At 53.7% G+C, this 24,241-nt stretch overlaps 1 protein-coding gene across 1 annotated transcript in view; it reads right to left on the bottom strand.

Moving 5' to 3' along the window:
* DENND1B (DENN domain containing 1B) overlaps positions 1-24,241 on the bottom strand; it is a gene marked incomplete at its 5' end in the record, with an annotated part of 64,369 nt that overhangs the window by 22,171 nt on the left and 17,957 nt on the right. Inside the window, 11 exons of the mRNA XM_036422767.2 lie at positions 1,128-1,253; positions 7,761-7,862; positions 10,462-10,507; positions 12,485-12,585; positions 16,543-16,653; positions 18,040-18,093; positions 19,823-19,882; positions 21,100-21,180; positions 22,195-22,264; positions 23,553-23,672; positions 24,170-24,219. Coding sequence (XP_036278660.2) covers positions 1,128-1,253; positions 7,761-7,862; positions 10,462-10,507; positions 12,485-12,585; positions 16,543-16,653; positions 18,040-18,093; positions 19,823-19,882; positions 21,100-21,180; positions 22,195-22,264; positions 23,553-23,672; positions 24,170-24,219 — 921 coding nt within the window. The remainder of the gene's footprint in view (positions 1-1,127; positions 1,254-7,760; positions 7,863-10,461; positions 10,508-12,484; positions 12,586-16,542; positions 16,654-18,039; positions 18,094-19,822; positions 19,883-21,099; positions 21,181-22,194; positions 22,265-23,552; positions 23,673-24,169; positions 24,220-24,241) is intronic.

Consider the following 24,241-nt stretch of genomic DNA (forward strand, 5'->3'; position numbering starts at 1 on the left):
GGCGTCCGTGGACGGGACAGCGGACAGCCCAGGGTCCGGCCTGCCTGCCCCTACGTGAGCCCATCCAGCTCGGACAGGGCGGACTCCTACACAGGTGAGCCTTCCTTCCCATAACGCCATCCGCCTGGGGGATCAGCCGCTGGGATGGGTCGGGGGCAGACACAGACTATGGGGGACTGACTAGCTACGACCTCACAGCCCTCACAATGGGGTCCCACCCCTGCCCGCTGTGCCTCCCTCCCCAGGCCTGTAACCCCTGCTTCCCCAGGCCCCCTCTGTCCTCCCACCTCATAGAAGGAGCTGGCTCCTGGGGGGCCGCAGAGCAGATTGCTGTGGGGGACCTGCCGCTGGGGAGGTTCAGGGTTCGATTCCCGGTCAGGGCACAGGCCCGGGTCGTGGGCCCGATTCCCCAGTGGGGGGCGTGCAGGAGGCAGCCGATCCAGGGTTCTCTCTCCTCATGGATGTCTCTCTCTCTCTCTTTGCCTCTCCCTTCTTCTCTGAAATCAATTAAAACAAATATATATATTTGCCTAACCCGTGTGGCTCAGGGGATAGAGCGTCGGCCTGCGGACTGAAAGGTCCCGGGTTCGATTCCGCTCAAGGGCATGGACCTTGGTTGCGGGCACATCCCCGGTGGGGGGTGTGCAGGAGGCGGCTGGTCGATGTTTCTCTCTCATCGATGTTTCTAGTTCTCTGTCCCTCTCTCTTCCTCTCTGTGAAAAATCAAATAATATATATATTTTTTTTCAAGTTTCATATTTTATTTTAATTTAATTTAATAGATCTTCGTTGCTCAGATCATTACAATCGCTCCTCTTTCTCCCTCCATAGCTCCCCCCACCCAGGCCTCCCCGCCCTCTGCCCGCTCCCCGCCCCGCACTGTGTCTCTTTAAAGTAGGGGTGTCAAACTCACTCAGAGAAGGGGCCAAAATCTAAAATCCAGCCTAAATCGCGGGCCGAATGGTTTACTGAACAGTCATCAACTGTCAGTGTGATGGAAACGCAGCGGAGTGCAGTGATGACAGCGCGGTGCGGGCCACATTGCAAGGCCTGGCGGGACGGATTTGGCCCGCGGGCCTTGTGTTTGACACGTGTGCTTTAAAGCCAGCGCGGGGCGGAAGGCTCACCGGCTTGTATCGCAGCGCGTCCCGGTAGCAGCCGAACAGGGCGGCCTGCGCCCGCAGGAAGGCCCTGGCCACGCCGTCGCCCGTGGCCGTGGACTGCTTCTTCAGCTTGCTCTTCAGGGCTGAGACCTGCGGGCAGAGGGGCGGCACGGTCACCCCGACACCGGCCCCCCAACCCCCCGGCCCCTGGGAGGCAGGTCACCCCGACACCGGCCCCCGACACCCCCCGGCCCCCGGAGGCAGGTCACCCCGACACCGGCCCCCGACACCCCCCGGCCCCCAACCCCCGGGAGGCACGGTCACCCCGACACCGGCCCCCGACACCCCCCGGCCCCCGGAGGCAGGTCACCCCGACACCGGCCCCCGACACCCCCCGGCCCCCAACCCCCGGGAGGCACGGTCACCCCGACACCGGCCCCCGACACACACTGGCCCCCCAACCCCCCGGCCCCTGGGAGGCAGGTCACCCCGACACCGGCCCCCGACACACACCGGCCCCCCAACCCCCCGGAGGCACGGTCACCCCGACACCAGCCCCCGACAGCCCGGCCCCGGAGGCAGGTCACCCCGACACCGGCCCCCGACAGCCCCCGGCCCCCAACCCCCGGGAGGCACGGTTACCCTGACACCGGCCCCCCAACACACACCGGCCCCCCAACCCCCCGGAGGCACGGTCACCCAGACACCGGCCCCCCAACCCCCCGGAGGCACGGTCACCCAGACACCGGCCCCCGGTGCCCTGACCGGGAATCGAACCGTCACCTCCCGGTTTCTCGGCCGATGCTCACACCACTGAGCCACCCAGCCGGGCGAGAAGGGATTTTTTTTTATTTCCTGTCGCCCGCGGTGCTCCCGGCTCCTCTGGCCGAGGAGGACGGCTGTCAGGAAGGGCCGGCTCATTAGCACCGACTTTGAAAAATGCTAACGAGGCGGGAACACAGCCTGCACGGCCAGGCCAGCCCTGCAGGTGACGGCCGGCCGCCAGAGTGTGACATTTCCCGGGAAAAGCCACGGTCCCTCTGATCTGCTCAGAGGGAGGCCCGCGGGGCCCAGTTATGCCCCCTGGCTCCGGAGGAGGGAGGAGGGAGGAGGGAGGAGGGACGGAGCCGGGACGGTCACCGTCCGGCGGGAAGGCCAGACGGGGCGGGCTGCCTCCAGGAGCGGGTCTCTCCGCGTCTGCCAGGCTCCCCGGGTGCAGACGGAAGTTGATTTTATGCTTTTTTGTTTTTTAAAAAAGAATCTGCATTTTATTTCAAGTGTGAATTGGAGCAGGGTGGGCATGGGATGCGATTAGCATTCTGTGTCACTTGTTTAAAAAGACACTTGTATCGATTTCGGAGAGGAAGGGAGAGGAAGATAGAAACATCCCACCGGGGACGTGCCCGCCACCAAGGTCCATGCCCTTGACCGGAATCGAACCCGGGACCCTTCTGTTCGCAGGCCGACGCTCCATCCACTGAGCCACACCGGTCGGGGCTGCACGCTGACTCTTAAATGCACCTCTTTTCCACACACCCTCCGTGTACGAAATGGGAAATCACTTTCCAGCGGGATTCTAGACGTGGTGAGAAGCAGCCCGGCAGAAAATCCGAATTTAAATCAAACAGGCCAGTGGGATGTTTCCTTAACAAGGAGGGAGGCTTGTCTAGGGAATCTTAAGAGTTAACTCGCCAAAACCGGTGTGGCTCAGTGGATAGAGCGTCGGCCTGCGGACTGAAAGGTCCCGGGTTCGATTCCGGTCAGGGGCATGGACCTTGGTTGCGAGCACATCCCCAGTGGGGGGTGTGCAGGAGGCAGCTGGCCGATGTTTCTCTCTCATCGATGTTTCTAGCTCTCAATCCCTCTCCCTTCCTCTCTGTGAAAAATCAATAAAATAGATTAAAAACAATAACAACAACAACAACAACAAAAAGAAACCTAACACAATAATACTAACTTCAATGGATACTGTTTATAGCCCTAAAATAGACTCTTTTTTTTTTTTTATTTCCAAACACTCAAACTACACATATTTGGACGTCTCTGTATTTGGCACAGCCAATAACAAATAAAATCAGCACACACACACACACACACACACACAAAACAACAACAAAAAAACAGCAACATGCACACCATAATAGAATACCTCAACAAACAGAAAAATAAGAAAAAATTAAATAAAAATACAAATGTTTAACAAAACAAAAAATAAAAAAAAACAACAGCAACAAAGACCCACCAACAGAAAGACAAAACCACGAAGCCCTCGCAGACCCGCACGGCCCCACAGCCCCCCTGCCCGGACCCCCGGCTTTTCAGAGGCGATTCCGAGCTGATAATCTGTATCTCGATCAAATCGCCCCCCGATCAGACCTGCGTCCCGCTTCCCCGGGGGCGACCCACGTGTGCAGTGAAAGGATGGGATCGAAACGCAAGTGCTCCCGTCGGGAGGCAGAGGGGGGAGTCCGCCCCTCGCGCCCCCCTCGCCCCCATCCCGCTCCCCGGAGGCGCACCAAGGCCCCGCTCGCCGGGCCTGATTGATTGATGTCCCCAATTTCGAGCTCCTCGGCAGCGGAACTGCTACCGGCCGGCCGTATTTCTCGCAGCCCATAAATCCCCGCCATTCCGTGCGAATACGGGGACGGGGCCATTAGGCAGATTACAGCGGAGGGTCCCCGGGAGGAGGGACCGTAATGCAGCACAACTGTGACCGCTGACCCGGGGGCCGCGGCCGGGCCCGGCCCGTAATCGGCAGCACATGGCCCCCGGCCCATCCGGCCGCCGTCTGAAAAGGTCCCCGGCGAACCGCCCGCTAATTTACGGGACCGCCAGACGCCGCCCGCCGGCCGGCCCGTGGTTTGGGGTCACAGGCCTGTTTTTGTTTGTTTTGTTTTTTTAATAGATTTTATTGATTTTTTTACAGAGAGGAAGGGAGAGGGATAGAGAGCCAGAAACATCGATGAGAGAGAATCGTCGATCAGCTGCCTCCTGCACACCTCCTAACTGGGGATGTGCCCGCCACCAAGGCACATGCCCTTGGCCGGAATCGAACCCGGGACCTTTCAGTCTGCAGGCCGACGCTCTATCCACTGAGCCACACCGGTTTCGGCATGGTGTATGAACTCCCATCACACACACAGAGGACTCCGGGGTGTGACATCGCCGAAAGCATGTCCGGCAGGGAATACAGACGTGCACCTGATGTGGACGTGAGTCCTGTTCTCCGATCACGAGCCATAAGCACCATCAGGGTTAGTTTTACTGTATTTTTTTAAAAAAAAAACACACACATATTTTATTGATGTTTTACAGAGAGGAAGGGAGAAGGATAGAGAGTTAGAAACATCGATGAAAGAGAAACATCCATCAGCCGCCTCCTGCAGACCTCCCACTGGGGATGTGCCCGCAACCAAGGCACATGCCCTTGGCCGGAATCGAACCCGGGACTCTTGAGTCTGCAGGCCGACGGTCTATCCACGGAGCCAAACCGGTTTCAGCTGTGTGTTGTTGTTGTTGTTTAATTTTTATTTTTTTTTGAGTGTGAGATTTTTTTGAATCCCATCTTTTCAAACTCCCTCATCATGATTTCAAAACATGTGCCATATTACAGGGGAAAAAATATATTGGGGCAGAGGACTTCATACGTGATCCTGTCCCCTTACCTGCTGTAGGAGACGGCGTAGGGAAAGAGAAGGATGACGCTACGTGTGTGAGAGATGGTGAAGCAGCCATCGGCAACATTTTTAAGACAATAAGTAGGAGCCAAAACCGGTGTGGCTCAGTGGATGGAGCCTCGGCCTGAAGACTGAGGGGTTCCCTCGTTTGATTCCGGTCAAGGGCATGGACCGTGGTGGCGGGCACATCCCCAGTGGGGGGCGTGCAGGAGGCAGCTGACCGATGTTTCTAACTCTCTATCTCTCTCCCTTCCTCTCTGTAAAAAATCAATAAAATATATTTTATTAAAAAAAAAAAAAAAAAAAAGAACCACCCATCAAAACAATTACCTTGAAAGATTCTTTCTCTCCAAGAGAAAAGGAGCCATCGTTAACGGGACTACAAATTTTATTGTGACACAAATAAAAAACGCTGATTTCTCTCTCATTTTTCCTCCTCCTCCTTCTCCTCTGTCTTCTTCTTCTTCTTCTTCTTCTTTTTTTTTTTTCACTGAACAATCCTTCCTCCTTAGGGTTTCACGAGCAGGGAATACACGCACATAAAGAAAACACCCTTAAAAGTTGTATTCCCTTCATTTTCATAATTATGTCTCTGCCCGGCTAGGGCGACTTTGACGGATTTCCAGCCGAACAGCTCTAATCATTCCTTGCGGCTTCTGCGAAATTTTTTATAATGAGGCAATCGAGCTATAATGAGCTCAAAACACAACAAAACTCTCCGCCGAGCGGGGTGCGGGTCTGTCCGTACGTGGCATTCCTTTCACTTCGCCACCATAAAGAGGTTCGGTTTAATTTGCCTCAAGGTCAGCCAGCTTTCAGGGTTATTTATTTATACGCCGCCTGATCTGGACTTCAAGCCCTATCTCCCTATCCTGAGCCATAAACACAATCAGGTTTAATTTCACTGTATTTTCTGTGTGTGTGTGTTTTGAGTACGAGATATTTTAAAAATTCCGTTTTTTCCAAAGTCCCTCACCATGATTTCAAACACACTTGCCATCTGACGAGGGGGGGGGGGGGGGGCGGAAATAATATATTCTGGAGGTTTTGTTTCTTCTCCCGTTTTAATACCTCTGAAGAGAATGGATTTTAATAAAATTTAAAAAAATTAAAAAAGAGGAGGGGGTGTGGGGAGGGGAGCCGTCTCCTTTAACCTCGCATGTGGCTCTAAAGGTTATTTTTCAACCGCCGCTCAGAAGCAATCCCGGCCTGCGTATATTTTTTTGGCGAGGGTCCTGTCGTCAGCACACAAAGGCCATCAAACGCACTTTGGGGGACTGTGTAACACGAAATACAGAACCCAGCCTGTTATAAGCTGCAGACACACACGTGTGCGCGCGTACACACACACACACACACACACACACACACGCACACGCACACGCACACACGCGCCCTCTGCCAAGATCAAAGACCCGGCACTTCATTCATCAGCCTTTCCCCGGCCTCTCGTCCTTCCTTTCAAAAGACCCCGATGTCTTTCATGACAAACGGGGCGGCCGTTTCACTGACACCCAGAGCCCCAAGCCCAGGCCCGGGCCCGGGACACGCCGGCCGCCGCCCCCAGCAGGACCGGACCGGGGAGGGGAAGATGATGAAAACAAAACGCAAACTGAAATAATTTAGGGGAAAACAAATAAATGTTTCAGGAGCGCCCAGGGGAGGGGAGACGGGGAGGGGGGATCAAAGGCGGCGAGTCCTGACCCCGCCGGTCCCCTCCGCATGTCTGATGAGCCTGACGGGGGCCGCCGTCGGATCATTAATTAAAGGCGCGGGCGCTGGCAGGTGGCGGGGACGCGAGGCCCGGTAATTGGCTTCCTTCTCTCTCTTTTCCTTCAAAAAAAAAAAAAAAAAAAAGACTCTCCCCCCGTTTTCTCTGGCAAGACATGCCACCGGGCAGACAGCAGCGAGGCCTGCTTTGGAGGATAATGATGAGGATGAGAGGGAGAGGGAGAAGGCGGGGGGACCCCGTCTCGAGAAGCGCGGCCTAATGAAGGAGCCCGGCTCGTTAACGAGGGGCCAGCTTCTCCGGGGAGGAGCGTGCTGCTCCTCTGGGCGTCTCCCCAGCTGCCGAGGAGGTAAAAATAGGACACGCAGACCCCCCCACCCCCAGGAGGATGTTCCCCCCCCCCACACACACACACATGCCAGACCCCCTTGATCTCAGAGTTTATACGCGTGGGGGGTGGGGGGTCTGCGTGTCCTATTTTTACATCCGGATGGAAGGCACATGACTGTCCGATGTCCATTCTGTCCTGCCTTCACGGGCAAGAGCTGGCGGGCGGTTATTTCCTCGTAAGCGTCGCAAGGAGACGGATTCCCTGCCTCTCGCTGCTACGATCCCAAACTCGCTTCCTTTCCCAACAAGGCGAGGGGGGGGGGGGGCGCCTATGTATTTCCGAAATAAAAGACACCTGTTCAAGTTACTTGCCGAAGTGTCGCTGGCGAGACGGTGTTTCCCCGAAAATAAGACCTACGTACAGGTTTCCTTCTGGGTGAACTATAAGGCATCCCCCTCGAAAATAAGCCCCTCCGCCCCCCTCCCAGGCTCTGTCTCAGAATTCTATTGCTAACCATGAGAGATGTGGCCCACTGATTCTGAAAGAAACGGAGTCCCAAGAAATTCACCGGGAAATCCAGGAATTGGAAGGTTAGGACGATGTTCCAGAAGAGGATGACACGCTTGTCGTTGAGTCCATGGGTACATTCTTGATGCTGTAGGATTCACAGTGTGTCTGTGTTTGTGTGGACAACAACCGTGCTGCCGTACCGTACACAGGGAATACATTTCCTTTGTTTTCATTGAACCATAAATGTGCACCGTATTCTTCTTCATGGAAACATAAGACACCCCCTGGAAATAAGACCTAGCGCGTCTTTGGGAGCAAACATGAATATAGGACACTGTCTTCTTTTCGGGGAAACAGGGTAACGATGAAGACGCGCGGGGACAACTCAGCCGTCCCCCCCCCGGACTCACCACGTCGCTGGGAAGGCTGTCCAGGTCGCGGAACGGCGACTCCCAGGTGTTGGTGTCCACGTTGAGAATCACCACGTCCTCCAGGGACTTGCTCCTCACTCTCTGTTTCAAAACAACAGCGTTGATCAGCGGGGTTCTCTGTCCCTCCGAAAGCTACCCCCAGCTTAGAAAGGGCAGCTCAGTGGATAGAGCGTCCGCCTGTGGACTCAAGGGTCCCGGGTTCAATTCTGGTCAAGAGCATGGACCTTGGTGGCGGGCACATCCCCAGTGCGGGGGTGTGCGGGGGGCAGCTGATGGATGATTCTCTCTCATCGATGTTTCTAACTCTTCCTCTCTGTAAAAAAAAAAAATCAATAAAATGTATTTTAAAATAAAAAATAAAATAAAACTATTAGGTGTCTTAAAAAAAAAGAAAGAATGTAAACAACTTGGCTTTATGAGAAAAAATATCTCCTCTCTAACCATTCAGAAAGGTTGGGTCGAAAATGTTTCAGGGGTCTGTCTTCGCATCTCAACCTACTGACGTGGTTTGGAGGAGATGATGTATCGATAATTTAGCGACCGAAGGCGCCTCACAGCGAAGGCTTACAAAGTGGGCATGGTTAGATTACACTGTGCAGCGTTCTATGCTTTCATTTGATGAAGTGAATTTCGATCTTTGATATAGGTGTGTGTCCGGTTCTATACCTAGATATATATATATTTTTTTAGCATCAATCATAATGGAGGTCTGTACAAATTATCTCAATGTGTACACATAACAGGGAATTAGAATTTCATCGAAATTTTCATCCCTAAAGAAACTATTTGAAGCTTATGGTTCCTATTTAACCTAAAACATGTATGCTTACATCATAGAATTCCATTAGTCTTTTATAGATGATACTGTGATTCCCCGCAAATAAGACATCCTCCAAAAATAAGACCTAGCGCATGGAAAGATAAGACACCCCCTGAAAATAAGACCTAGCGCAACTTTGGGAGAAAAAATTAATATAAGACACTGTCTTATTTTCGGGGAAACAGGGTAGCAACGTGTCTTATTCCCTAATGCAAATAAGGTGTTCTTTATAATAAAATGTATCCGCCAACTCAGAACCCCAGAACTGTATAGGTCCCCTAGCAATAGGTCAGTTAACGTCAGCATCTTATTTTTAAGGTGACATTCCAGAATACTCGTCATTTTTTTTTTTTTTTTTTTTTTTTTGAGAATGATGAAATCCTTTGCATTTTACATTGGCCAGACCAATTATTTCATTTTAAAGTTAGGCAGGACTAAAATTTCTCTGATTCATTCGGGATTTCTCAAGTCTCTGCGAATTTTAAATGCGCTTGCAAAATGGTCGTCTTTAGTAAAGGCTTATTTTGTTAATAAGAAAGCCGTAGTCTCCATGTGGAATATGGACCTTACACATTTTTTCCGTTCCTAATCGCCAGCCGGCCTCCGCCAGCCTCGGGGGCATCCCTCCAGTCCGGTTTGCAAGCAGAACAAACTGTCCTGACCCTTCTCTTGGGAAGAGTCCCCCCGCTTTCAAAAGAGACGGCTGGCCCTCTTTTATGCTCACGATTACAGGGAAATAATTAAAAGGAAATGGAAAAGGTCAGTCGTCTCAGAGCTTCGAACAAAGATGCTTACAAGTCTTGAATGGCCTTGGCTGAGAGAGAGAATGAGAGACTATGTGATTCTGCCTTTAAAAAAAAAAAAAAATCGTTGCAATTGCAGCCGATTAAGATGCGAAGCGTTACTCACTTCAGCCTCACCTATACGTAGCCCTGCCTGGTGCGGCTCAGTGGAGAGAGTGTCGGCCTCCGGACTCAAGGGTCCCGGGTTCGATTCTGGTCAAGGGCATGTACCAGTGGGGGGTGTGCAGGAGGCAGCTGATGGATGTTTCTCTCTCGTTGATGTTTCTGACTCTCTATCCCTCTCCCTTCCTCTCTGTAAAAAAAAACAACACACCACAATAAAATATATATGTATTTTTAAAAGCATGTAAGTAGGTATACCTACATTTTAATTGTAGGACCACTTATATAAATATCAAAATTTTAGTGAAAGAAATCTGCCAATAATGACCGGATAAGAATGGAACTGGGGCTTGCGAAACATCTCCGAATAGAATAAGGAGGAAGTTACTAAAAAGTACCAACCGTCTCAGAGCCTTTCTCGTGGTCCCTTCTCATTTGCGATGAAACCAAATAGTGGTTCCTTAAGAACGAAAGTTTCCCGGATTTGACACTTGACCGTGTGTGATTTCCACCAGAGGTAACCCACTTTTTAAAATATATTTTATTGATTGTTTGCAGAGAGGAAGGGAGAGGGATAGAGTGTGAGAAACATTGATGGGAGAGAAACATCGACCAGCTGCCTCCTGCACACCCCCCCACCGGGGATGTGCCCACCACCAAGGTCCATGCCCTTGACCGGAATTGAACCCGGGACCTCTCAGTCTGCAGGCCGACGCTCTATCCACTGAGCCACACCGGTAACCTATTTTCAGTGCCATTGAAGATGCTCATTTGGTATAAAAAAAAAATGTCATTGATGTTACTTCTGTTACCTTTTTTAAAATGGCCACGAGAGGATGACATAAAATTAGTCGCCCTTTGTGCTGGTCGACGGATATTCTTTTGAAGTGTGGCTGCATAAACCGTTATTTTTTGGAGTGCATTGACCACTATCTTCTGGCCAACGGATACTCACCTCTAGCAGGCTGGAGTGTACACCAATCAGGTAGGGCATCGGAGCACTGCATTAAATAAAAAATAAAATAAAAAAGAAGCCACATGTTCCCAGTTCATTCAAACTGAAACAGCAGCGCACGTAACTCTGCACGCTGGAAATTACTCACAGGCACTGCTCTAGCATGGTAGAGGTATGTTAAATTACTTTCTACATACAATTCAAATGGAAAGGCCATGAATGGATTCACGTGAAGGGTGATGTACATATTTTAAAAAATCACAAAGCCATTGCTAAGTCAATCGAGAAATGGAATGCCTTTAAAAAAAAAAAACACACACACACATTACCGATGAAGAATAATATTGGGGTCTAGGCCAGTGGTCGGCAAACTGCGGCTCGCGAGCCACATGTGGCTCTTGGGCCCCTTGAGTGTTCAGCAAAGGCCAGCGTAGGAGGACCCTAATTACGTTCATAACACCTACAATCAGACTCTCCACTCATCTAAAAGACATTCCTCATGAACTAGAAGAAGGAAATCGCTCAACTTGACATCTCAAAATTAAAATTCTGTTTGAGCCCTAACCGGTGTGGGACTGAAGGGTCCCGGGTTCGATTCCGATCAAGGGCATGGACCTTGGTGGCGGGCACATCCCCAGTAGGGAGTGTGCAGGGGCCAGCTGATGGATGTTTCTCTCTCGTCGATGTTTCTAACCCTCTATCCCTCTCCCTTCCTCTCTGTAAACAATCAATAAAATATATTTTTTAATTCTGTTGATGAGAAACCATGAGAACGGGCAGGTGTCTACAACGGTGATAGGAAATACCCAAATAGATCGCTATTTATAAAAAACGGAACGCTTTTAAATATGTTCTCACTGGCTTCAGAGAGACGAAGGGAGAGAGAGAGAGAGAAACATCTGCCAGAAGCCAATCATTGTTTTAATAACAGAGAGCTGTGGACGGGGAGTCCGGAGCGCTGGTCAACCTTAATTGCTCTGAAGAACCAGAGCTAATTATTAGATATGAGTAATTGAAGCAGCCGCACCTGTGAGCCCTACATTCACTGATTGGCTTTTACTGGTGTTTCCCGCGTAGGGCATAAGGGTGTATCCTATCATTTTAATCTCAACAAAAGGGACGGAAAAGCCAGAGGGAGGACATGTGTACACATCATAGGTACACATTCAGGCACATATGTACACATCGTGTGGACACAGCACGTTCGGCACATACGTACACATCGTGTGGACACACATGTCCAGGCACATAGGTACACCTCAAGCTCCCCGTGGCTCAGTGGGTGAGCATCCACCTAGGAACCAGGAGGCCAGGGTTCAATTCCCGGTCAGGGCACAGGCCCGGGTGGCGGGCTCCATCCCCAGTGGGGGGTGTAGGAGGCAGCCGATCCATGATTCCCTCTCATCCCTGATGTTTCTCTCTCTCTCTCTCCCTTCCTCTCTGACATCAGTAAGATTATATTTAGAGAAGAAGTGGGCTTTCTCCCGGCGTGACCCGGCTCCAGGAGCCGGCGGGGAGCGGGGAGGGGGGTGTTTGGGGGGACAGGGTTGGGGGTATTTGGGGGCACAGGGTTGGGGGTGTTTGAGGGGACAGGGTTGGAGGGGATTTGAGGGGCACAGGGTTGGGGGTGTTTGGGGAGCACAGGGGGGGTGTTTGGGGGGACAGGGTTGGAGGGGATTTGAGGGGCACAGGGTTGGGGGTGTTTGGGGGGCACAGGGGGGGTGTTTGGGGGGACAGGGTTGGAGGGGATTTGAGGGGCACAGGGTTGGGGTGTTTGGGGGGACAGGGTTGTAGGGGATTTGAGGGGCACAGGGTTGGGGGTGTTTGGGGGGGACAGGGTTGGGGGTGTTTGGGGGGACAGGGTTGGAGGGGATTTGAGGGGCACAGGGTTGGGGGTGTTTGGGGGGCACAGGAGGGGTGTTTGGGGGGACAGGGTTGGGGGTGTTTGAGGGGACAGGGTTGGGGGTGTTTGGGGGGACAGGGTTGGAGGGGATTTGAGGGGCACAGGGTTGGGGGTGCTCACCAGCAGTAGTCCAGCAGGTGGGGCGGCAGCACGGGGATGTAAATGTGCTGCCAGAACATGGGGTACAGCAGAGCAGCCGAGCCGTGCAGACAGGCAGTCAGCTGGGGAGGGGAGAGGACACCCCGGTGAGGACAGGCCCCCTAACCAACCCCCCACAGCCCCCGCCCCCCCCGCAGGCCCCCTAACCAACCCCCCACAGCCCCCGCCCCCCCCCGCAGGCCCCCTAACCAACCCCCCACAGCCCCCGCCCCCCCCACAGGCCCCCTAACCAACCCACCACAGCCCCCCCCCCACAGGCCCCCTAACCAACCCCCCACAGCCCCCGCCCCCCCCGCAGGCCCCCTAACCAACCCCCCACAGCCTCCGGCCCCCAACCCCCGCCCCCCAACCCCTGTGGTCGGCAAACTCATCCGTCCACAGAGCCAAACAACAGCACAACAATGGACATGTCTCTGGAGAGCCACGTTTTTTAAGCTTAAACGTCTCCTAAGGCCACGTCTTCCACACGGGCCCGCCCGGGCCACGGTGTTCGGTGGAAGAGCCGCCGGTTTGCCGGCCGCGGCCCAGGACGGCCGTAACCCCACCGAGCGGACCTGACCGCCCCTCCCTTCCGGCAGCGCCCCCTCCTGGACACACGGCCTGGACACGGCTCGAGGGGTTCCACACTGGAAAGGGCCGCGCCCCGGGAGGCTGGGGGGACGGACGGACAGGGGGACAGAGGAAGGACACACGTCTTCCAGGCGAGGCCTGGACTCGGGTCACCTATCTTCCCGGCCACACCCGGAGCCCGAGTCCGCCGCCCGCTGTCCACGCCCCCCGCCGGAGGTCATCACTGACTCACCCGAGGCCCCAACCAGGCCAGCTCCGGGCTGGCCTCCGGGGGTGACTTCCCTCTGCTGGGCAGGCGCCTCTGAGGACGGTCAGCACGGCCCTGTCCCCGCCGCTGACCATCACCGGCCAGCTGCCTCCCCAGCGCCCCCCCTGGGGACGGGCCCGCCACCAAGGTCCGTGCCCTTGACTGGAATCGAACCCGGGACCCCTCGGTCCGCAGGCCGACGCTCTGTCCACTGAGCCACACCGGCTTCGGCCGGCATTACAGTTTCTTAACACAATTCCAGCACGCAGGTGCACACTCACACACACACACACACACACACACACTCTCTCACACACATGCACACATACACTCACACACACACATACACACACTCTCACACACATGTGCACATACACTTACACACACACTCACACACACACTCTCACACACACTCACACACACACACATACACACACTCTCACACACATGTGCACACACACTCACACACTCACACACACACTCTCTCACACACATGCACACATACACTTACACACACACACTCACACACACATACACACACACTCTCACAGACGTGCACACATACACACACGTGCACATATACACACATACACACCCTCACACACATACACACATACACACACACACACGGTATATTGCCTATTACCCACTCTCCAATCTCTGGAACTAACTCGGGTCTGAACAGGAGCCCAGGATGAGAGATCTGCCTGAGAGAGAGGCACTCGGCTCCCCCCACCCACCCCTCACCCCCCGCCCCCTCACCCCTCACCCACCCCTCACCCCCCCTCCCCCTCACTCCCCACCCCCCCTCCCCCCCCCTCCCCCTCCCCTTCACCCCCCTCCCACCCCATCCCTCACCCCCCCTCCCCCTCAACCCCCACCCCATCCCTCACCCCCCCTCCCCCTCACCCCCCTCCCACCCCACCCCTCACCCCCCCGCCCCCTCACCCCCCCCTCCCCCTCACCCCCCCTCCCCCTCACCCCCCTCCCCCGCTCCCGGCCACGGAGGGGCCCCTCGTTAGCGTGTGGCTGACAGCGTGACGGGAGGGCCTGTCAGAGACAGCCGCCGGCCCCGCCTGGCTGGTTCCGGGTCCGAGGGCCGTCACGGAGGCGGTGACAGCTCAGCACGCTCGGCCGCGGGAGACACGACTCCCGACAGCGCCGTTCCGGCCGCGGGCGCTGAGCGGCAGGGAGCGGGGGGGTCGACGTGTGTTCGATCATGACGGATCGCTGCTCCCATGTCCCGCCCGCCGGCCGAGGGCGCGCGCACACACACACACACACACACACACACACGCACACACACACACACACATGCGCAGCCCGGGGGACGTGCCGGTCTGCTGCACGGATGACACCCACGTTCTCTGACGCCCGAGCGCCCCCCTGCCCCGCTGTGTACTTGGCGACGGGTGGATGCCCCGACAGGATGAGCACAGAGCTGAGAGGGCCCGGGCGTGACGCTCCAACACACAGACACATCCTCATGGGCCCTCGTCGGTGTGGCTCGGCGGACAGAGCGCCTGGCACCCCCTCCATGCTTCCTCTCTTACGTTCAAGATGTACAGCAACCCCTCTCCAGTTTTGTTTGAAGAAGTGAGCACGTCGACATTGCAATTCGAAAATCTCCAAACTGTGTTTTTTTTTTTTCGATGGTAGCGTGACGGGAACAACCCAAAATCAGAATCAGAAAACCCAGATCAGCCCAGCCCGGTGTGGCTCAGTGGATGGAGCGTCGGCCTGCGGACTGGAGGGTCCCGGGTTCGATTCCGGTCAGGGGCATGGACCTTGGTGGCGGGCACATCCCCAGTGGGGGGCGTGCAGGAGGCAGCGGATGGATGTTTCTCTCTCATCGATGTTCCTGTATCTCTCTATCCCTCTCCCTTCCTCTCTGTAAAAAAAAACCAATAAAATACATTTTTTTTTAAAAAGATGTAAAATAATCTATCTTCAGTTTCGTTTGAAGAAGTGAGCCTTCGACATTGCAATTCGAAAATCTCCAAACTGTGTGTTTTGTGTGTGTGTGTTTTTCGATGGTAGCGTGCGGGGAACAACCCAACATCGGAATCAGAAAACCCAGATCCCATGGCCTGTCCGAGGCCCTGCGATGGGCATGTACCGTCTCTGATGACACCTCTCCCACCACTCAATACACAACAGACCCCCCTGGAGAGATCCTGGAACTGCCTCCCTTCGCAAACACCAAACTTCACAGTGTTTCTCTCTACTTTCAGAACACAACGCGTGTGTGTGTGCGTGTGTGTGTGTTCCCTTATGTTCACCCGCTACCCAAACGCTCACGCCAGCAAACCCGCGCCGTCTTAAATGGTTCTCATAAATATCTCACCCTTCGCGCTCACCGCCAGGCGGATAATTAACATGTTCCGCCGATCGGACGTATGAAAAACGACATTATCGAAAGCAGGAAGAAAAAAAAAACACACACACACACAGGAAATGCAGCAAAAGGCGCATTTCTTTTTGATGTCAATGGCTAATAAATAATCTCTCTCCGATTCTCCCTCCGCGGGCCCGGCCGTCGAGAGGCCCTGCCGCCCATCCCAGCGAGCGGCGGGCGACGGGTGATTCATAATAAAAAACAGAAAAGAACAAATAATCATGCCGCTTTGACTTCTACGCTATTTTCCGCCCGAAGATCCCCTCCACGCCTCGACGCCTATAGAACCTTCGGCCGCAGCGGCGCTCGGCAACAAAGAGCCATCCCCACCGACGGCCGGGATGGGGGAGCCGCTAATTCTCGGAGGGGGGGGGGGGGGGGAGGCTGGGTCCTTTTCAGGCAAAGTGCTCGTTTTCAGGAACGAGCCACAAGGGAATAATCACCACCATCGCATAACAGCCCTTCAGCGTTCTTTCTGAGGCGGGAGGCAGGCAAATGAACGCGGGATGGTTAAAAAGAAAAACGGAGGGGGAGGAGAGAAGAACACACACACACACACACACACACACACACACACACCCCGCTCTCGTCTCCTGCATCCGGGAAGAAAGAATGAGCCCGGCTCCATGCGCAGACCCATCAGGCAGACTTTCGTCCCCGAGAGGCCTCGGGACGGCCGCTGGTCTCCTGGGACACGGGGACGGGCCTGCGTCGGCCCAGGCACGCTGGGGGCCGGACGGCGGGATGCGGGGCCCTTGGCGATGCGCGCGGAGGCGGTTGCCTAGGCGACGGGGCGGTACTCACGGTGCTGAGCTTGCTGGAGGCGATGAGGATGCGGCGCTCCAGCAGCATGCTGGCGTACAGCTGCAGCATGTTGCCCACGTCCACGGCCACGAAGTACTCCGTGAGGTTCCGCTGCAGGAGGGAGGGAGGGAGGGAGGGAGGGAGGCCGGTGAGCGCGCCACGGCGCCACGTGGGCGGGAGGGGGGGGGGACCACGGGACGCGACCCACACGGAGAAGGGTCTTATTTATTATTTATTTATTTTTATCTACTCGGAGTGGCCGGGTGATGATGAGGATGATCTCTGAACGCATCATCACCCAGGCACTCTGTGTCCGTCCTATAGAGTAAAAGGCTCATAGGCACATGGTCCCCTCGACCAGGAGTGTAACCAGCAGGCAGGCCGGCCGACCGCCCATGTCCCCTCCCCCTGGCCAGGCTGGCCCGACCCCATCCATGCACGAATTCATGCACCAGGTCTCAGATAGATAGATAGATAGATAGATAGATAGACAGATGATAGATAGATATAGATACACACAGATTCACACACACACACACACACACACACATATGGAGTGGCCAGATGATGACGATCCCTGAACACATAATAACCAGGCCACTCAGTGTCCATCCTATAGCATAAAAGGCTCATAGGCAAATGGTTCCCTTGACCAGGAGTGCGACCAGCAGGCAGGTTGGCCAACTGCCCACATACCCTCCCCCTGGCCAGGCTGGCCGACCCAATCCATGCACGGATTCATGCACCGGGCCTCTGATAGATAGATAGATAGATAGATAGATAGATAGATAGATAGATAGATAGATGATAGAAAGAAATAGATACACACACACACACACACACACACACACACTGAGTGGCCAGATGATGACGATCCCTGAACACATAATAATCCAGCCACTCAGTGTCCGTCCTATAGAATAAAAGGCTCATATGCAAATTGTCCCCTCGGCCAGCAGTGCGACCAGCAGGCAGGCAGGCCGACCGCCCATGTCCCCTCCCCCTGGCCAGGCTGGCCGGACCCCACCCATGCATGGATTCATGCTCTGGGCCTCTAACATATATATATGTTTGTGTACACACACACACACACACACACACACACACACATACACAAACACACATCTCATCAGAGACCATCATCATCTGGCCACTCCGTGTGTGATGCTCTGAACTACATCAATAGGTGGAAAGAGGGGTTCTCATACCATTTTCCTGACTACACCCCAGCATTCAGAAAGAGGTAAAGTAGGGAACATGAGAGAGAGAGAGAGAAAGGAGAGAGAGAGAGAGAGAGGGAGAAAGGAGAGAGACAGAGAGAGAGAGAGAGAGAGAGAGAGAGAGAGAGGGAGCCACGTTTCTCCTCATCTCTTCATTATTTCTCAGAAACACACAGAGTCACTCCACATCCTATTTCTCTGCCCAGGAATCCTCGAACAGCGAGAAACAAAGCCCAGGCGGCGACCAGAATAAGGACGTGAGGACGCGGACACTTACGCTCTCGGGGATGGTGGGCAGCCCGGACAGGTCGGGGGCGATGAAGCAGGAGTGCTGTCGGCGAGTGAAGCACAGGAGGAGCGAGATCACGGCGGGCGGCACCGCACACAGCGCGGGTGAAAAGAAAAATTTAAAAAATTAAAAAAAAAAAAAAACACAGCGGCTGAGTCTATACGCACTAGGACTCGTGCTCAGCACCGGCTGCATTCGAAAGATTATTTCAATGAGGTGTAAAGGAGATCCAACAATCACGTCCTCATAATAAAGAATTATGCGCTGCCCTGACAGGTGTGGCTCAGTGGATAGAGCGTCGGCCTGCGGACTGGAGGGTCCCAGGTTCGATTCCGGTCAAGGGCATGGACCTTGGTGGCGGGCACATCCCCGGTGGGGGGCGTGCAGGAGGCAGCTGGTGGATGTTTCTCTCTCATCGATGTGTCTAACTCTCTATCCCTTCTCCCTTCCTTTCTGTAAAACTTTAACAAAATATATATTGTTTTAAAAAAGAATGAAGTGCTGGTTGAACATATCGAATTTTAAAATTAAAACGGAAGTCCTAAAAGCAGTTTAAGACGAAGAAGCCTGCTACTGTTAGGATACATTATCTCTTCGTTGTTGCACAGACGTCTCTACATTTATAGACTTAAAAACACATTTAAGCCGGAACCGGTGTGGCTCAGTGGATAGAGCGTCGGCCTGCGGACTGAAGGGTCCCGGGTTCGATTCCAGTCAAGGGCATGGACCTTGGTGGCGGGCACATCCCCTGTGGGGGGCGTGCAGGAGGCAGCTGGTCGGTGTTTCTCTCTCATCATCAAAACGCTTCGGCCTTCACACTTCCCCTGCCTTCTACACAAACACGAGTCAGCTTCGCTATGGAAAGCGGCAGGACAGATCGCCACGGGGGTGGGTTAAGAAAGCGCACGGTGCATGCCCGCCCGCGTCCCACCCCCGAATCAGCGTGCCCGCGAATCACCAGAACGGCTGTATTTTCTGTTCATATCCGTCTCCAGAACCACGTCCCCGCCGGAGTCCCAGGGGGACCTCCTGGATACTGTGTCAGGGTTAAAGACGGGGCCTGGGAGGGCCATTGCCAATCCTGACGCGTCCCCACAGGCCACGTGCCCGTCCTCGGGGGAGGGAGAACAAGGGGAGAGAGATCGCCGAAGCCGGTGTGGCTCAGTGGATGGAGCGTCGGCGTGCGGACTGAGAGGTTCCAGGTTTGGTTCCGGTCAAGGGCACGTCCCCAGAGGGGGAGGGGGGGGAAATGCAGGAGGCAGGTGATCCATGATTCTCTCTCATCCTTGATGTTTCTCTCTCTCCCTCTCCTTCCTCTCTGGAATCAATAAAAATATATTTTTAAAAATAATCATAATAATAGTCCTAATTGGTTTGCTCAGTGGATAGAGCGTCCGCCTGCGGACGGAAGGGTCCCAGGTTCGATTCCGGTCAAGGGCATGGACCTTGGTGGCGGGCACATCCCCAGTGGGGGGCGTGCAGAAGGCGGCTGCTCGATGATTCTCTCTCATCGATGTTTCTAACCCTCTCTCCCTCTCCCCTCCTCTCTGTAAAAAATGAAAAAAAAAAAAAAAAAATATATATATATATATATATATATATATATATATTATTTTTTTTTTTTTAAAGAGAGAGAGTATAAACAGAAAATAGATTCCCCGTGATTGGTTTATATTCCCGTGATTGATGGGAGCGCGTCTCACAGGCCCAGCAGCCCCAGGCGCCCATGCTGGCCGAGGATCGGAGACGCCGATGTGCCCTGGGAACTCACCGGTGCGCGGGCGGGCTGGTCTCTCAGAACTTGCTCACTGGCAATAGAGAGCTCTTGGTTCTTATACGTGAGAGAGAAATAAAATAACTATTTTACTTCCGGGGGGAATGTGTGCAGCACGCTGGCCTGTGTCTGAGCCAGACCCACAGAGCCAACGGCCCACCGAGAATATCGGAGGGACACGATGGCCACTGGGAGGGTCAGGGGGCAGGTCTGCTCATTGCAGGTTCTGCTCAGTGGGCAGAGCGTCAGCCTGCGGGCGGAAGGGTCCCGGGTTCGATTCCGGTCAAGGGCATGGACCTTGGTTGCGGGCACATCCCCAGTGGGCGGTGTGCAAGAGGCAGCTAGCTGATTGGTGATTCTCTCTCATCGATATTTCTAGGACTCTGTCCCTCTCCCTTCCTCTCTGTAAAAAGCCAATAACATCTATTTAAAAAAACAAAACCTAAAATGATTTGTTTTAAAAAATAATAATTCACATGAGATATTCCATGTCACAGCCTCGCTGCAATATTCTAGCGGTCATAATGCCACATCTTGAAAAAAATCCATCTGCTAGAACGTGGAGACTGTATGAAATAGGAGATGGTAAGAAAATCAGAGAGCAGCCCTGGACAGTGTGGCTCAGTGGATAGAGCGTCGGCCTGCGGACTGAAGGGTCCCGGGTTCGATTCCCGGGTTGCAGACTCCATCCCCAGTAGGGGCATGTGTAGGAGGCAGCCAATCCAGGATTCTCTCTCCTCATGAATGCTTCTATCTCTGTCTCCCTCTCCCTTCTTCTCTGAAATCAATTTTAAAAAATATATATATATTTTTTTTAAATAAGTGATTTAATCGCAACCTTTGCCCCTCGTTCACAGCACAGGGGCCGGGCACCTTGCCCTGGAATCCAATGCAATCTCGAAATGAGCTTTACAGAAACGTAAGGCAATATTTTATTCCGCTGCTGACAGTACCAACACGCCAGGTATGGTGTTGAGAACAGGTGAGAAAGCTATCAGAGACCACTGATTCCAAATTTTACCCAAAGGCCAAAAAAAAAAAAAAAAAAAAAACCCACCCCAAAACACCGACATAACAACCGCCAAGATACACAGCCAGCGCAAGGCCAAGGCCGGGAGCGCAGGTCCAAAGGTCTCAGCAGGGCGCTGGGGCCAGCCCTGACGTGGCCCCGGGCGCGGAGTGACTTATAAAGGGGCGGGTGCCCTTAAAGGAGACACGCCCGCCCCTCCTCCCGCAGATGCGAGAACAGATCCGCTCCCTGCCTGCTTACTCACCACACTCAGGTTGACCGGGCTGTTCGCCTTGGGGACTGGGTGGTTGTACAGCGCTGTGAGGGTGGCGTTCAAATCCTTTTCCTACGGGAAACAAGGAGGTGCATTCTATCAACCAAGTCCATGTCCATCAGCCCTAGCCGGTGTGGCTCAGTGGATGGAGCGTCGGCCTGCGGACGGAAGGGTCCCGGGTTCGATTCCGGTCGAGGGCATGTGCCTTGGTTGCGGGCACATCCCCGGGGGGTGGGGGGTTGGAAGGGGGTGTGCAGGGGGCAGCTGATGGATGTTTCTCTCTCATCGATGTTTCTAGCTCTCTATCCCTCTCCCTTCCTCTCTGTGAAAAGTAAACAGAATATATTTTTTTAAAAATACTTCACCCTTGCCGAAACCGGTTTGGTTCAGTGGGTAGAGCGTTGGTCTGAGGACTGAAAGGTCCCGGGTTCGATTCCGGTCAAGGGCACGTACCTTGGTTGCGGGCACATCCCCGGTAGGGGGTGTGCAAGAGGCAGCTGGTCGATGTTTCTCTCTCATCGACGTTTCTAGCTCTCTATCCCTCTCCCTTCCTCTCTGTAAAATATCAATAAAATATAATTTAAATATTTAAATCAAAATATGGTTTTTTTAAAAACAATTTGATCGAGTCAGGGCTTCTCATGTCAGATTTCCACAGAAATGTTCCAGATGCCTAAAACTCAAATATTTCTCTCTTTTTTTTAATATATTTTATTGATTTTTTACAGAGAGGAAAGCAGAGGGAGAGAGAGTTAGAAACATTGATGAGAGAGAAACATCCATTAGCTGCCTTCTGCACACAAACAACCCCCGCCCACTGGGATGTTCCCGCAACCAAGGCACATGCCCTCGACTGGAATCGAACCCGGGACCTTTCCGTCCTCAGGCCGACGCTCTATCCACTGAGCCACACCGGCCAGGGCTAAAAAAAGTTTTAGAGAGGACAAGGTGGGTGGCCGGAGAACTATGTGAATATCCTTAATGACACAGAACCGTACCCTGAAAACCGTACCCAGCCCATTTTATGTTTTATGTATTTTACCTCAATTTAAAAAAAAAAAAAAATGGGGGAGAAACACAGCTTACCTGTTCCTTCGCCAAGTAGTCGGCCAGCGTGTTGAGAAGCTTATAATAGACTTCAAACCATGGCAGGTAGCTGTAAATAATAATAATAATAATAATAATAATAATAATAATAATAATAGCAATGACTGGAAAACGAATTATTATTATTCAGAACCAAGAAACAAAATGACAAAGGACCACTGAATGGACGTGATTTCAGACCGTTGGGTCCTGGACCCAGGAAAAGCACTGAGCCTGTGTTCTCTCCACTGTCCCAGGGACATGGAATGTGTGGCCTGTGACTCGTTCCCCTCGCGTGACCAGAACCCAAAGCTCTGGATCCAGTGTGTTCCCGGCCCCCTTCTGTGTTCAGCAGAGTCTAACACAACTCAGTCCCATGGCACTGCCTCGCCCCGCCTATATATATATATATATATATATATTGTATATATATAGTTGATTTTTTCATAGAGAGGAAGGGAGAGGGATAGAGAGTCAGAAACATCGATGAGAGAGAAACATCCATCAGCCGCCTCTTGCACACCTCCTACTGGGGATGTGCCCCGCACCAAGGTCCATGCCCTTGACCGGAATCGAACCCGGGATCTTTCAGTTGGCAGGCCGACGTCCTATCCACTGAGCCACACCTTGGGTTTTATACATAGGGATAAGCTCACCTTGCTGGGACAACAAATGTCCTTCTCGTCTTTTTACTTCTGTGGCCTCTCAGGAAATGTTCACACAACACACAGCCCCACGCCACTCGTGTGTAAGTCATGGTCAAGCTGTTCCACGGAGTATCGGCACGCTAAAATGCTTTCCCCCTAAATTTCAGGCCCAGCGACCATCAAAATCTACCTCTGCCAACCAACCCCAAAAATCCTAGGGAAGCCGAAACCGGTGTGGCTCAGTGGATAGAGCGTCCGTCGGCCTGCAGACGAAAGGTCCCGGGTTCCATTCCGGTCAAGGGCATGTGCCTTGGTTGTGGGCACATCCCCAGTGGGGCGTGTGCAGGAGGCAGCTGATGGATGCTTCTCTCTCGTGGATGTGTCTAATTCTCTCTCCCTCTCCCTTCCTCTCTGAAAAACAGCAATAAAAAATATTTTTAAAGAAGAAGAAGGAGGAGGAGGAGGAGGAATGGAGGCACGAAATTCATGCATGGGAGTCGGGCCCCTGGCATTGCCGGCTGGGGCCTTCGTTCATTCCGTGCCACCCCCTGATGGCCAGCGCACGTCCCAGCGAGCGAGCGAACTCCCGCGCGGACACTTTGCCGTGAGGCTTTTATATCTACAGCTCGGTGAGCAGCCCCAGTGCACAGCGGCACCGCGGAGGACAGCGCGCCCTGTGCCCGGGTTTTCTCCCCCCACGAGGGGCCTCACCTGAGGATGCACAAGCAGGTCCTGCCGCCCGAGGTGAGCCTGCAGAACCCGAACCGCTGCTTGCTCTCGATGTCCGTCAGCACGAAGGCGAAGTGCTGGCCCACCTGGTTCTGAGACGCCCTGCAAACACAGGGCGCCCGCAGCTCAGCCCCGGGCGGGACGTCCGAGCAGAGACGCCAGGGCGCCCCAGCCGGGTGGCTCAGTGGGCAGAGCGCCGCCGGCCTGCCGACCGAGGGGTCCCGGGTTCGACTCCAGTCGGGGGCACGGACCTTGGTGGCGGGCACATCCCCAGTGGGGGGCGTGCAGGAGGCAGCTGATCCATGATTCTCTCTCCCCATGGACGTTTCTCTCCCTCTCTCTCTCTCCCTCTCCTTTCTGCTCTCTGACATCCATGGAAATGTATTTAAACATAAAACAGTGTGTGTGTGTGTGTGTGTGTGTGTGTGTGTGTTGTGGTAAAAGTTTAGGTTTTCTGGGGGGGAAGGGGGGCAATGATAAGATATGTGCACATATAACACCTTCATAGAAAAACGGGGAAAGTAAAATAAATTGCAAACAGTAAGAACATGCTGTCGGTCTCCGGCTGGCGGGACGGAGGGAGCTCAGGGACCACTCACCTTTCCACGTCGAAGGGGAAGCAGAACCGGGGCACGCTCCTGAGCACCTCCTGCAGGCCAACGGGGAACAGA

The sequence above is a fragment of the Pipistrellus kuhlii genome, unplaced genomic scaffold, assembly GCF_014108245.1.
Source record: "Pipistrellus kuhlii isolate mPipKuh1 unplaced genomic scaffold, mPipKuh1.p scaffold_m20_p_72, whole genome shotgun sequence".
Taxonomy (NCBI): Eukaryota; Metazoa; Chordata; class Mammalia; order Chiroptera; family Vespertilionidae; genus Pipistrellus; species Pipistrellus kuhlii.